The following is a 14375-nucleotide window of genomic DNA, read 5'->3' as shown; positions in this document are numbered from 1 at the left end:
TGTAAGGCATTGTGTAATATATACATAATCCCGACATTGTCCACCACAAGATAATTGATCTGTTTATTTGTGGAATATACATGTATAACCGAGGCTTTGTTAGGCATAATACATTGGGGTTTCTACAACATTTTCTATGTATAACACAATAAAATATCAAATGAAAATAGAGCAAGACGAATGGCTAATTGAAAATGTCAGTCTTTGTAGAAAACCCCCGACGGGGCCCATATATTGTTTTGTTTTTTAATTTATCTTTTTGTACTTTATTTTTTAAATGTTGAATGTGATGCACTTTTTGGCTAAAAGTTCATTGTGGGATGTCAGGCGTGATGCGACAAACAAGGCCCTTGTGTCAAACCAAAAAATCCTGCACTCTCCTGGATAGTCAAGCTTAAACAGAATTATCCGTTAGTCGTCTCTCTGCTTTAGGCTTTAAAATTGGTGGTGGCAGGGGCAACACAATTTACTTTGTAGAGCCATAAATGTAACTGACCTATTAAGAATGTTCTGAGTTACTAGTACTTTGGAAGAAACTCCAGTAGGACAGGAACCTGCTGTTTTGCAGTTGGTTATCTTGTTCTGGGTTACTTACGTGTGTGTGGCTGGGGGGGGGGGGGGGGGGGGGTCTGAATTGATTACGACACCTATACAGATCCTCAAAGCAAATATATTGTTAATATCGCCACCACCTATATACTAGTACCTTTAGAGTACAGCTCCTGCAGCTCTGTTATATTGTGCTAGTAAATTATACTACATATAAATATACTAATAAATGCTACATTTATTTTAAACCATAAAAAATTCAGCTTGTTAATGGCTCTTGAGCAGCAGTGCGGAGCGGCTCTGGTACGGAGAGTTTATCTTGGCTCTGCAGCTAGAACCAGGCTGATGGCACTCGTCTGGAGCACGAATACTAGGACTGCATTTCTTGGGTCATTAAATGTAACTCCTTTGTTGCGTTACTCGTCCCACACTGAGCTTTTAAACTGAAAGCACATCCTCTGCTATTATTGCATGCTGTCATCAGATGTTCACAAATGCCTGTTTAATGAGAATGTTGCATAGTTTGTCACCTACCATAGGTTTTGTTTTATTCTGCTTCTATATAAATCTGCTGAGTTTTAGTATTTGTTTAGTTTGCTTAAAGGATTTTTAAACTAGTCTTCCAACATCTCCCTACCATTTTCTCCTGTCTGAAGTTATTAACCATCTGTGTCTGAGAGAACACCTCTAAAACACATTGAACCATAATGTACATTATTTTGTGGGCCTTTTTTAAACAGAGTGCAAAGTTTTAAAACGTTGTTCATGATTCATAAACGATTGTTTTAAGACTTGTGAACAGCCCTCTCTTACAGTGCAACTGTGTATTGTGAGAAATAGAGGAAAGTTTGTTTGTTTTTTCCATAGCATTTAAAAATGATTTCCACATTGACCACACATCTCTCTGCCTAGAAACAGAATGGCTCATATTTCTGGGCTCTATACTATTTAGGATAGACCGGCCCCCTCGGCACCATTGTAAAAGGTCATTCTCTTGCTGCAGTCACATGCTGCTAGTGCTCACATTCAGCATTATCCTGATGCAGTATTACTTGTTACATAGGCTACACCAGGGGGACAATATATTTCACAGTGTGTGGAATCCACCTTTAAGGTATTAAAAATATCTTTGCCTGAATTTGACCGTTCTTTGGTAGAAGTGGCTTTAGGGCAAACTCAGAAAAAATTAGCCTTTATAATTTGATGTAATTGTTGCAATTTTTTATTTGGTGCACCCAGAGTTTAGGGTTCATTAGTTCCTTTGGTAAATTGTTGTTGTAAATATGGGGTTGTCTTTGAATGTGAGGAAATGAAGTTTCCCTCGTATCTAAAACCCACCCCGCTTTCAGAGAGTGTCTGTGCGTTGGGGAGCGTTTACAGAAGGGATTAATGAACCCTAATTCTTGTACATTCATGCAAGGGTTTGAAAAATGCACGTTCAAAGTGCTTGTGTGTACTAGGCTTTAGTGTGTTTAGCAGATAGTTGTCATCAGTCCTGTTGTGCAGTGTTGCTAAGTGGATATATTGCTTTACTGCTCAGTATTAAGAATTTGGTGTTGGGATGGGAAGTCATTTTTTGTAGTGGATAAGAGTAATGAGTGTGCACGTGGCAAGAGTATATAGCATAAGGATTTTTTTTAATAAAGTGACAAAGTATTTTTCAATCCCTGCTTCTAGGATTGTAGCAGGTTGTTGGTGACTTATAGGAAGGCTAGAGTGTGCTAGTTATATCATTATTGAAAGTAGGCGCAGTTGTTACCAAGTAGTTGTTAATAATGATCATTAGCCTTGTAACAACTCTCACATTAAGACTGATGAAATCATTTAAAAAAATGCCCTGTGGCCAGACTTAATGTAACATTACTTTTATATACGTTAGTCTCCTACGCACCTTGCAAGCAAACACTGTGTGGGTCCAACCAATATTCACAAGCATGTAACCTAGAAACTCACTAGGAAACATACATGCCTTAGTTTAAGGTATGTATATTGGTTCATCTCTCAAAATGTCAGTACACCTCATGCTTATGTATTGTTTATTGTACCGTACATTAGGATGGTTAGGCTTAGTGACTTAATCCTCAATTCTGAGTGACTTATAGGCTGGGTCAGTCCACAAAAGGGAGGTCCATAAATCTGAAGCCCTACAACAAGAAACATATTGGTTCCTAGGTTTTTTGTTTTTTTTTTACACATGGAGATCCCATCAGTTGATTTGGGGAGGGTGAAACCATTCTATGTAGGCTCTGTGTTTTAGGTGTTCTCTCATTACCTTTCCTGCTCCCCAATATTACTTAGAAACTCCCCCCCACCTCCACCCCATACCTAACCCTCCTCTGAGAGTTATGCCATGTGTCACTATCTTTTGAGGAGGCAGTGATCATAAACTACACTAGTGATATCTTATGTTTATTATCATACACAGATTCTGTTTTCTGTTTCTGAGTTATTTGTTGTTTTTTTCTTTATTTTTTTCTCCTCCCCCCCCTCATTTGCTCATGTCTTGGTTGGCGTTTGGTGGTGTATAACCGTGATTGCGTTGCCTTAGCAATAACAATTGGTCGTCTTGGTTACGTTTGTCCTCAAGAGGTGGCCCCCATGCTACAGCAGTTTATAAGACCCTGGTGTGTATTCTTCAATCTTTTTTTAATTCATTTCTGTTCATGTTTTCTTTTATAGTTCACATTATTAGATTTTATTTTGTCAATTATTACACAATCCTAAGTCATCGTCAGCCATGTGACTAATCTTGTCCTAGGTTTCGTCCCTTTTTTTTTTTACCCCCATTTCCTTTTTATGCATTGTCATGTAAACCGTTACACTTTCTGTTGTGCCTAATGACTAATTGATGCATGGGAGCATGGGATAAGATTGTCACATGCTTGCTGTGTTTAAAGCTTGTTTATAAAGTGTACCCGTTACGTACACATGATGGAGTCCGCCATTTTGTGGTCCAAGACAGTTGCCACAAGAATGCAGCCTATCATTAAGTTATGTGAAAATTGATGTACATCATGCCTCTGTGATGCCACTAGTTCCTAGCCCACAAAATGGCTGCTTTCTGTGTGTAGGCAATAGCTACATCTAACGCAGCATCAATTTCAGGTTTTATCAGACAGGATGCATGCACATACTTCATGCGCCAATGTATTATGTCGTACAATATGGTTACATTGGCGGCAATGTATACATTATCTCCTCAAAAAATAAATTGAGCATAATAATCGTCAGTGTTTCACATTCTGCAAATATTAGTATTTATGTAATATTTTGCAAATATTTGCTTACGTAATATAATTTAACATAATGTTGGATTCTGATGTATAACTGATTTAGTGTCTCAAACATTAGATCTTTTATGTAAATTTCTAGTGTACCTGGAGTATTCATGAACTTAATTTCCATTGTGTGCGAAATTGTGCGACATGCTCTAGTTTAGATGTTAACGCCTTACTACCCAATATCTGTTACTGCTGCTTGATATGCGGTATTGCACAATTAAGCATTATTATACTTTCCCCTTTGGAATGTTGTAGGTGTACTTCTTTACGGAACATCCGAGACAATGAAGAGAAGGACTCTGCTTTTCGGGGAATTTGTGCTATGATCAGTGTTAATCCTGCAGGTGTGGTTCAGGTGAGCGAATAGAATTGCATTTCCTGTATGGATGCATTGTTATCAGACAATGACCTAGCCGTCCGGTATCCATAGTAGGGGAATCTATAATAGGCTAACCCAAAGCCGGGCTTTGATGGTAAAGATCCAGTTCTGCACTTTTATTAGAAGACCACTATGATCAATGGGACTAAGCCGCACTTTGCATCTTGAATAAACTTGGTGATATGCTTCCTAAATTCTATCATTTTTTTTCGCATTGGCACTCGCCCACTTACTGATCTAAAGCTTTACGCCTTCAGTGAGCCTGGAGAATGTAAATAGTATTTTACTATAGTAGTAATTAGACACGTGTTCACCTTCTCTGTTCTTTATAACGGCACTGGAGACTACAGGAAGTACCAGAGATCACCGGTATTTCCTAAATTAAAAGCACATTGTCACAGCATATTTACCATCAGAGCATACGTTTACATGCATGAACATAGGCTGTGATCTCTGCAAAAACAGCAAACATGAAAATGCTTGGGTCGATTCTTGCACAGACACTTCCTTGACAGCAAAAGAGATCATATGGTAGAATGTTATAGGAAGGTCATGACCTTTATCTGTCTTGCCTGTTCTCTGGAGAGGACCATGAAAGCAAAATCTCAATCCGGTTCCTCAATGGCATATGTCCCTGAATCAAGCCTGTAGTGTGGAACAAGGTATACCACATCACTTTGTAGCAATCAGGAGTATATATTACCTCTTTAGTTTTAGTATGCCCCTATTTATATAGTATAATGCTGATACTCCTGCAGTCTCTCCTACTCTGGTTCTCTAGTGCCCCACACAAAACTTCAAAGTACTTAGAGCCAGATAGAGGGAATATTGAGGCAGATCTATTGAGTTGAGTTGATATATGGCAGTTTGGGCCATACAATAAACTCTTCTATGGACGAGTTGGAGCAGTGGTTGAGTTGTCTGACAACAATCATGCTTTACTTCAAATGACTAAATTATCTCTCTCCAATCGGTCGATCAGCCACTGTAATGTTTTAGCAGAAATTAGTCCATTATACTCTATAACACAGAAAATAAAAACAAAACGGGGAGCGCCAGGTGACTGACTGAAGCTAATGAGCGTAAATATCTATCACTAATATAGTGCAGTCCGTGCCCACAAGAGTTTTGTTTAGAATATAGCCTAATACAGGTTTGCTGTGTAGTAGTATTGTATGCAGTTTTGCTCAGTGGTTGCGGTAAATGCTGCAGCTTGATGACCAACTTCTGGTTTTGTGATGCCTTTGCACCCATGGCGATTTATTAGCATGCCACCGAATGATGTGTCCATGTGTAGGAAATAGACCAGTCTTTTCACCTTGCTTTTTTTTTTTGCTGGACCAGCAGATTGCCGGATATTAGGTGATAGGAAATACTTAGCATTTGCATGATTGCTATGTTGAAAATACTATTTTATAATAGTACAGCAAGACACTAAAGGCATACAATTGAGATCCTGTTCAACATATAAAGAGTGTCATTATGCTAATATATACAATCTAAATTGCTTACTTTACAGTTCGGACTAAAAGATTTCTCCCTGAAAAATATATTTATTGTAATGTGTGGCATTATCTAAGAATTGAATTCGCCTAGCATTTTGACATGCTGCATCTCTAGCTCCTGGGTTCCTAGCTGTCTTCCTTTCACTAGAGAGACATTGGTTTGCATACACCAGCTTGGCAAGTTCCTCAGTTTAACAGATACAATGTTTTACTAATAAATGTTTTAGATTGATCAGTGTTTGGTGTATTTTTGTGTAATGTAAGTATTCTGGCCTGAATTTCTATATTGATAACCTGATTTTGTTTTTACTTTAATTACATTTTAGTATGAACCATTATTGCATAAATGATGTAGTTACAGTAAAGTTTGAATATTCATGCACAAAGTAATTGACCTAAACAATCTTCTTAATTTTCAGGATTTTATATTTTTCTGTGATGCTGTTGCGTCGTGGATTAATCCAAAGGAAGACCTTCGAGACATGTTCTGTAAGGTAGTTACTTTTTGTATGTATTAGAGTTATGTGGGCAGCACAGTGGCCTAGTGGTTAGCAGTTCTGCCTCACAGCACTGGGGTCATGAGTTTGAAACCTGACCATGGCCTTATCTGTGTGGAGTTTGTATGTTCTCCCCGTGTTTGCGTGGGTTTCCTCTGGGTGCTTCGGTTTCCTCCCACACTCCAAAAACATACTGGTAGATTAATTGGCTGCTATCAAAATTAATCCGTATGTGTGTGTGTTAGGGAAGTTAGACTGTAAGCTCCAATGGGGCAGGGACTGATATATGAATGAGTTCTCTGTACAGCCCTGCGTAATTGGTGGCGCTATATAAATACTGATGATGATGTAGAACCTCAGCCCAGAGTGTAAACCGTGTCTTGGCATGGAACATGTAGACTAATTTTGAGAAGGTATACAATGAGCACTGCTCGGGTTGTCTGAAGGTACCAGCTTTAGGCATTTTAAGATCTTGTGAACCAGGCCATCTTCAGTTTCAGTAGTGGTGTGTCTCTTTAATTTGGTCTCCTTTATGGTACAGTGCTGCAGAAAATGTTTGTATGATCTATTGAAGGACGACTATAGGGAGAAAAAAAAACTGGGAGGACTTTTTTATTGTATTTATTTTAAGCATATATAAATTACGTGTTCCTTTCTCTGACAGGGAAACTGGCATATTCATCTGTATGTAACCTACATGATTTGCGTGTGTGCTATTCATGCAGAAGAAGGCTATTTACTGCCAATAATTAATTGGGCTTCTTGATCTTCCTGTATAGGTTGTTAGGGTTTCTGAATGGTTTTAAGTCCTGAGGAAAAAAAACGACTTGACAAAAGTTGATTGTTTTAACTCTTGGCTGCACTACCTGACAGATGTCCAATCACACAGCTTCACAAATGATCATTTGCTGCTGTGAAGTTCTGTTTAAGTTTCTTTGTGTAATAAGGTGTCTGATATAACCAGCAAGATGTATAGTTTTCTACACTTTTTATTGCTATAAGCTTGGCTACCACTGAAGATTGCTCCTATTATGTACATTGACCATTGTATGGATGGAATAGCACAAGACCATGATGTGATCCATTCCTTCAGACTACTGATTTTGCCCTAAAGTCTGTATAAATGAATGCAATTTTGTGTTTGCTTTGTATAGATTCTTCATGGATTTAAAAACCAAGTAGGGGATGAAAATTGGAGACGTTTCTCAGATCAGTTCCCGCTACCCCTTAAAGAGCGCCTTGCAGCTTACTATGGAGTTTAACCTAGATGTGCTCTAGCTGCAGTCTCAATGTTAGGGGTAAGTAGTCTTGCAATTGATTGGTTTCTCCCCATCCTTGGCATCCCTTGGCATCAGATGCTCCTCTCGTCTGTGAAATCCCTTTTATAAACTTACTGGGAATTCTTTGCAAAGTAATTAAAATGTTGACACCATTTCTCACTTCATTAGGTTTCTGGAGTCCATGTATTACTTCATAAAAGTTGTGTAATTCCTACTAGGCAGGACAAAGGGTTCAGGAGAGAGTAACTAAACACAAGCTTATTTTTGCTAATTAAAAGATTGAAGCTTCCCTGCCCACTCATACTTATACCCTTACTGTACATCATCCCTACAAATATTTAAAAATGCTGCATACATATGCGATTTAATTATATTAGTGGATTTTCTTTTTAAAAAAAAAAAAAATACTGTACAAATTTTCTGTTTTTTTTCCACAGGTCCTTCAGTCTGGGAGACAGCGGGGGAGCCTCTGCACCCAGGGAAAATGCTACCCTATTATAGGGGGGAAGGGCAAACCAGTAGGAAACACAGTACAATCCCAAAGCCTACTGGGAGGGGCGGGAGGGAGGTGTTGCCGTCACTGTATTAAGTCGATGTTGGGAAACGTTTAAACGTCTGAAGCCTATGAGGGTGGAAATATGTCTCCATTCCAATTCTGCACTGGATGTGAAGAAGCAAATTCTAATCGCCAAACTGCGCATTCTGGTATATGGGGAATTGTACCTTAAAATTGAACTTTAGAGGGATGAGTAAGAGGAAAATAATTTTTGCACACTTCAAAGGAAAATTTAGGAATGGGTATTATAGCAGTAAATTGCATTTATTTTTAAGCAAAGGGTTGCCTAACTATCCCACTAATTGGGAGTTCTGTGTTTGCATGTTAATGAAGACATAACTAGATGACATTGGCGAAGTTAGAAACAACTTGCTCTGCGTGTTAAGAGCACGTAAATGCAGCCTGCACTTCAGATGCCTGTGAAATAAATTTGGATCTACTGCATAAAGTGAAATCCATCAAAATGCCAAATTTAGTATTTTTCTTTTTATTTTTATATTTATTTTTTTCTCTTTCAGGAGGGGAAGGAACTAGTTAAAATGAAAACATTGTTTTTAGTTTACTGTAAAATGTTTAATATTAGTATATATTTTTTTTTTTTCATATTTTTTTTGTGTTTTTTTTTTTTTTTTTTTTAGTATCACTCCTTTGCTGAGCATTAATTTGCAGGGTTTTTTTGTTTTGGCTTTTTAGTTTTATTGCAGCGATCATGACATTCTAGACCATGGCATTCTGTTCCAATTTTGAGGAGACTGTGAAGTGCTCTGCACCATAGTGCAGTGTCAGAGGTTTTCCTTGTCGGGCTATGTAGTCCAGGATTCTTAGTGGTAAAAAGTTACTTAATTTAGAGGGTTAAGTAGCATGCTTGTATCACACATAAAGATAAGCCAACACTTACCTGTATGCGCCAGTGTTTTGGGTTTCCTTTTTTTTTTTTTTTTTACAGATTAAATATGCATTAAGTGTCTGTCCTTCGAAATTTGATTTTAAGAAAAAATATATACTTATAAGTGCTGCAGAGTACGGTTAGACATTAGCCCTGTACCTGTCAATGGGGCCTGCTACACTGTATTGCACGCCTCTGATGGGAGAGGGTTAAATAATCTCCAGCATCGGTTAAGAAAAGGATATTGTATTGTAAAACAACCTGGAAAGCTGATTTACTTGTGCAAAACTGTTTTGCCTCTGTGCTGTCAGTGTGATGTGCTTTTTGCATGGTTAAATACTAGTGATTACTACAAGTAACATGGAGTAAGATCAGTTTAAAAGGATGCATATGTGTTAGATGGCGCATACTGAGAACTGTAGACATAAAGATAATTGCTATAATTTACTGTTGATTTACACTTCAACATATTATCCCATTTTTATTTTACTTTTTTTTTTTTTTAAAGCATGATCCTATACCATTAATTTCATAAATGGGGTGCAGGGTATCTGCACTGTATTGGCGCATGTTGGTGGCCCTTTGTACCCTGAGCAGACACGTCGGGGTTAAATAGCTACAAAATAAAAGTTGGGTTTGGATTCCACCCCCACCCTTTTTTTCCCCCATTCCATTTGTTCAGCTCTTTTTTGTTGCTTTTCTTCACTTGTATTCCTGTGAATAAACCCTTATTAATTTAACCTTTTATTTTTCTTTCCATGTGTATTTTCTTATGTACTGTGAATGTGAAAAAAAAAATGTAACTGGCACTCTTAATGAAGGTGTCCATGTAAGCGCATGTCTTTATTCATTCAGATTGCCTCAAAGGTATCCCATGATGAGAAGGAAATGTTTTAGAGATACACACACTCTGCAGGTCAGAGATGAAACAGCCACTTTCCATTTTCTTACAGCAGATTATAAAACTTGCGAGCAAAGTTAAGCCATAGCCATTTTCTATATTCTTTGTTCCTCAAATTGTAATCAATTTTGTAAAGTAAAGATTCCCTAATTTGCATGGTTTTATTTCTCTCGTTGAATAGTGAGATCTATTGCACTAAACCTTGAAGGGTAGCAGGTGACAAGTCGACATAATTGCTTTAAAAGCAATTTAGGCAGATGGTCAGAGAAAGTATATAGTGCTGCTGCATGAATCATTGAGGTCTGAACTGTAAACCATTAGATAATACTGCTAAACGCATAAGAGGCCTTCCCTTTGGAGCAGCATGCAAACAACTTGTGGAGAAATGGTGGGATATTTGAATATACTGTGGACATTTCTGCATTTGTTTTCTTTTTAATAACAGTTTCTTCTGGTTAAAATACAAATGTTTGAATATTTTGAAATTGCTCCCACGACGGCACAAAACCAGATTAAAAATATGCAAATTTTTCTTTCTTCCACCCCATTTGGTAAATGTAGTGATTTATTTGACGTTCGTCTGCTGTTTGAATGGCTTTTAGTAACTGTTGCACTCAGGTATTCCTAATCGGATCAAGGTGAATTGTTGCTCCCAATCTCTTGTTGCTTCATGAAACTTGGTAATCTTGACTTGTCAATAAGCTGCTGTATTTTTAAGATGTATTTTAAGAGCAGCAAATTAAAGTTCAGTGAAAAATAGTCTGTGTGATACAGAATGGAGACCTTTTTTGGGGGTGGGGGCATTTAAGTTTGTGTTGACGAAATACCAAAATTGGTTTTTAAAACAAAAAAAAAAATAAACTGATAAACCGAAGAAACTGTGCTATAATATCTATAAATATCTATAATAAATCTATAATAAAACCATTCAAATACAAAATTGATTAAACTTCGTACAAATACAGGTCATTTCATGGAGATTTTTAAAGATGTTTTTTTGTTCAAAACAAAAGCCATGTTTGACACTGTAATACCAATCTATCAGTCTTAATGGTCATAGGAGACAGGGTTGCCTTTTTTTTGTTTACCATCAATAGTTCTTTGATTCTTGCATCATGGGATATATAAAGCATCTTACTATTGTGGTCTAGTCTTGACAGTTTTTGAATGTCAATGGAATGTTTATAGAATTGTGAGTCTTTGTCTTGTTACATTCCAGTGTTTTTTGCCTCTTGGCATGCTAAAAGCACGGCTTAAAATGTCTGTCTCTCACACTGAATAAAGTGCTGTTAGAGTGCTAAACTACAGAAATAGCCGCTGCTATGTGATGTAGATTCTCTACTTGAATATTTTTATGTTGTAGGAACCTCAGGAGGTCTGTGTTTACTGTTTTTATATCTACCGTATCTTTCCTGTTTGAGCTTCCCTGTTTTGAAGGATGCTAACCATGATTGAAAACTGCCCATCAACCTAAGTTGGTAACAGAAAGTGATCTTGATTTAATCCACACCCATTTCAGTGTCATTTTTCTTAAAAAAAAATTTAGTTGTCACATAGGAGAGACCACTTTGGATTACCTGGAATCTCACTTTTCAGTGGTGTAGTTATGAGCCTAGAACTTTTTTTGGGGTTGGGGGGGTGGTGTCAGATGAACGTTATTTAGAGCTTTATACAGTTTGGTCCTGTAAATGTATTCATATTTTACTGTGTGTACAAAGGTTGGTACCACTTTCTCCATTTAGTTAGAAATTTGTGCTTGTTAATGTTTGATAAATACACAGCAGTAAATGCTTGGCATAATACAAGCACAGTAGCAAAGTTTAACATTATAGTAAGGGAAGAGTTACAGGAATACTGCATGTTTATATAGTAGAAGAGAGAATGCCATAAGTAGCCTGACAATGCTTTTGTGCTTTATGCCTTTTTGAGACTACATAGGCTCCTGGGATGACTCATGGAATCCAACCCATATATAGATAAATAAAACACACATGGCCCTTTCACATGAAAAGCGCGGATAGCTCTGTAGTAAAATAACAAAGTTGGCTATGGCTTGCTTTGCTTTTGTTTCTTGTTGCATTTGAATATATTTTTGTAAGAGCCCTTTCTGAAATATACTGTACTATAGCACTGTTGATTGTAAGAAAATACTGCTCCATATAGAGTTCAGAGAAGGAACTACTGAGTTGCATAGTGCCAACCTGAAGAACTGTAGGTGTTGCTGAGCTGCATCTGATAGATAATCTAGTTCATTAACACCTGGCATTCCAAAGACTTTCTCATTCCTTCTCCAGTTATTTCATTGAACTAAACTAGCGGCATAATATATTGCACATTCTTTATAGAACACCAGTTCTGCCCTTGTTCAATCAAAAACCGCTTCCTACATAAAGTTTGCTTTTTATCGAAGAGATTCTACAGCATGAAGATGGAGTGTTCATTTGTGTTTTGTTTACCGTTTTTCTCATTGTTCACTTTGCCCTTTAGGTGCTGTATCTTAGCCATTCTGTGAAAGTGTTGCATTGTGCATCATTTCCAAACATCCAGTTAACACTGCTACTAATCTTCTCTATGTATTTCACTATAAAATTGAAAACAAAACGTTTTTTCATGTCGTTCTCAAGCATTGTTAAGGAGCCCTCCTAGAGGTACTTGGGCTCTTTGATGAATGTGACTGATTCGTAAATCAAAAGAATGTTTTATGACCTACCCAGTAACCTGGTCTTTCTCAGGGTCCTGAGGACAAATTTGAGGACCACTGCTTAGGGGCTACTTAAAGCACTAATCTGGAATAGATAGCCATCAGTAATCTAGCACTGTGATTATGAACAGTTTAAGCAGCCATGTGATAAAACAATCAACATGTGACCTTTTTATAAAGCAATATGCACATATACATAAAGAAGAATTGCAAATTTAATTGCACTTCCCTTTAACATCTCCCAACTTATTTAGTGAATGCTTTGTTATAGTCAAATATAGCATTTTAACAGATAACTGCATCTTTCTGCTGGCAACTTAGGTTGAGTGCATTTCTGAATAGAAAAAAAAAAGCTTTATATCCAATTGTTTCTTTACTTTACCCTGGAAGATGTTTACTATTACACTTCTATCCTCATGCAACGTAACAGTCAAATACAGGCTTGGGTATCCTGTGGCTCTCCTGCGTTGGACATGTAGTTCAACAGCTTCTGGAAAGCCCAGTGCGGACAGGGCGTATTAGGAGTTGTGGTTCCACAGCTGGAGAGCCACAAGTTTCCTACCTCTGGTCTAAATGAGCGATATTTCTCAACTTTGCCTCTGCTAATTGAACTACACTTTAAATATAAAAAATATGGTTTTAGTTTTTGATAAGCTGCTGAATTTTAAACGTTTTTGGGGCCACCAAATATTTTGGATCATGCAGAGTATATATATATTGTACTGTAGTAATTTTGTATTTACATTTGTATGATGTGATAATAGATGTGAATGTTAATCACTGCTTGGCTGTGTTAATAAAGTTGTTTAAATACATTGTGCACTGTTTTTATTTTTTGTAAAATATTTATTACGCACACAAAGCAGTGTCATATCAAAGAAGTATAGGTAACTACAAATCCTATAAAGTGCTAGTGCCATATTAACCTAGTGATAACATCAACACACTTCAGTTGTCTAAAAAAAAAAGTTTGTGTGTGAATATATACATAGGTACGTGTGTGTGTGTGTGTGTGTGTATATATTTATTATTTCAGTCCCTTACATATCCAGTGATGGATATGTAATGGACTGGACTACTAGACGTGACATGGCCTCCTTTATGGAGACATCCAATGAAAAGTATTAGTAGTGGTGTTTTCAAATTCATGCATTCTTCACTAAAGTGGCATCGCAATGGAGATTTGGTTCTCCAGATGGATAGTTGGTACCTTGTGCTCATTGACCACCACTACAATAAAATTGCCAAGAGCTGAAAGCTCGGAACACCCAAAAGGCAACAACGACAAGTTCACTAATAAGAAAGGGAGTCATGGGAGAATTTATTATAATGGCCTAAGGAAGTCTTCCTCCTTTCATCTACTTTCTGGCATTTTCCTGGCTTATTAGGAATGACTCAAACTAATTGACCTTTAATGCCACAATACAAACAAGCCAGGATTCCATCTGAGTTTCTGTGGTAAGCCTTGCAGCCACTATCTGCATATGCTTTGACTTATCTTGGGTAATGGGAAGGTAAGAAACCACTGACGTAGAGTCCTTCTGGCAGTGCTTCTTTTAACGCCAATCTATCAGAATAAACAATTGCACAAGATCTAGAAGTTAAATGAGTGTCTCAGGTGGCAGGTACTGGACCTAATTTATTCTGATAGTCCCACACAAAACGGACTACAGATCATTTTATTCAGTCTGTAGAACTCTGTACAATGCTCCTCTGCTGTCCTGCATACCTTCAGAGATCAAATGTGGAACTTTGCCGAAGCCAACCTATCAGTGTCACCATTTTAGGACATCCAAAAATGATTTTGCAGACAAAAGAGCAGGACTACTGAGGTGAAGAC

At 37.4% G+C, this 14375-nt stretch overlaps 1 protein-coding gene across 2 annotated transcripts in view; it reads left to right on the top strand.

Annotated features, from left to right (window-relative positions):
• Positions 1 to 13348, top strand: part of TNPO1 (transportin 1) — a 48187-nt gene extending 34839 nt beyond the window's left edge. Inside the window, exons 20-24 of one of the 2 annotated variants that reach the window (XM_075179956.1) lie at positions 3098 to 3173; positions 4086 to 4185; positions 6134 to 6208; positions 7366 to 7509; positions 7929 to 13348. In XM_075179956.1, the coding sequence (XP_075036057.1) occupies positions 3098 to 3173; positions 4086 to 4185; positions 6134 to 6208; positions 7366 to 7473 (359 nt within the window). In that variant the 3' untranslated portion in view covers positions 7474 to 7509; positions 7929 to 13348. Of the gene's footprint in view, positions 1 to 3097; positions 3174 to 4085; positions 4186 to 6133; positions 6209 to 7365; positions 7510 to 7928 lie in introns of those variants that run through there. The other variant, XR_012678245.1, reaches the window with a different exon arrangement.
• Positions 13349 to 14375: the final 1027 nt, after the last annotated feature.

This window comes from Mixophyes fleayi, chromosome 1, assembly GCF_038048845.1.
Source record: "Mixophyes fleayi isolate aMixFle1 chromosome 1, aMixFle1.hap1, whole genome shotgun sequence".
Lineage (NCBI taxonomy): Eukaryota > Metazoa > Chordata > Amphibia > Anura > Limnodynastidae > Mixophyes > Mixophyes fleayi.
The sequence above is the reverse complement of the archived record's forward strand: the minus strand, read 5'-3'. Positions and strand labels throughout refer to the sequence as shown.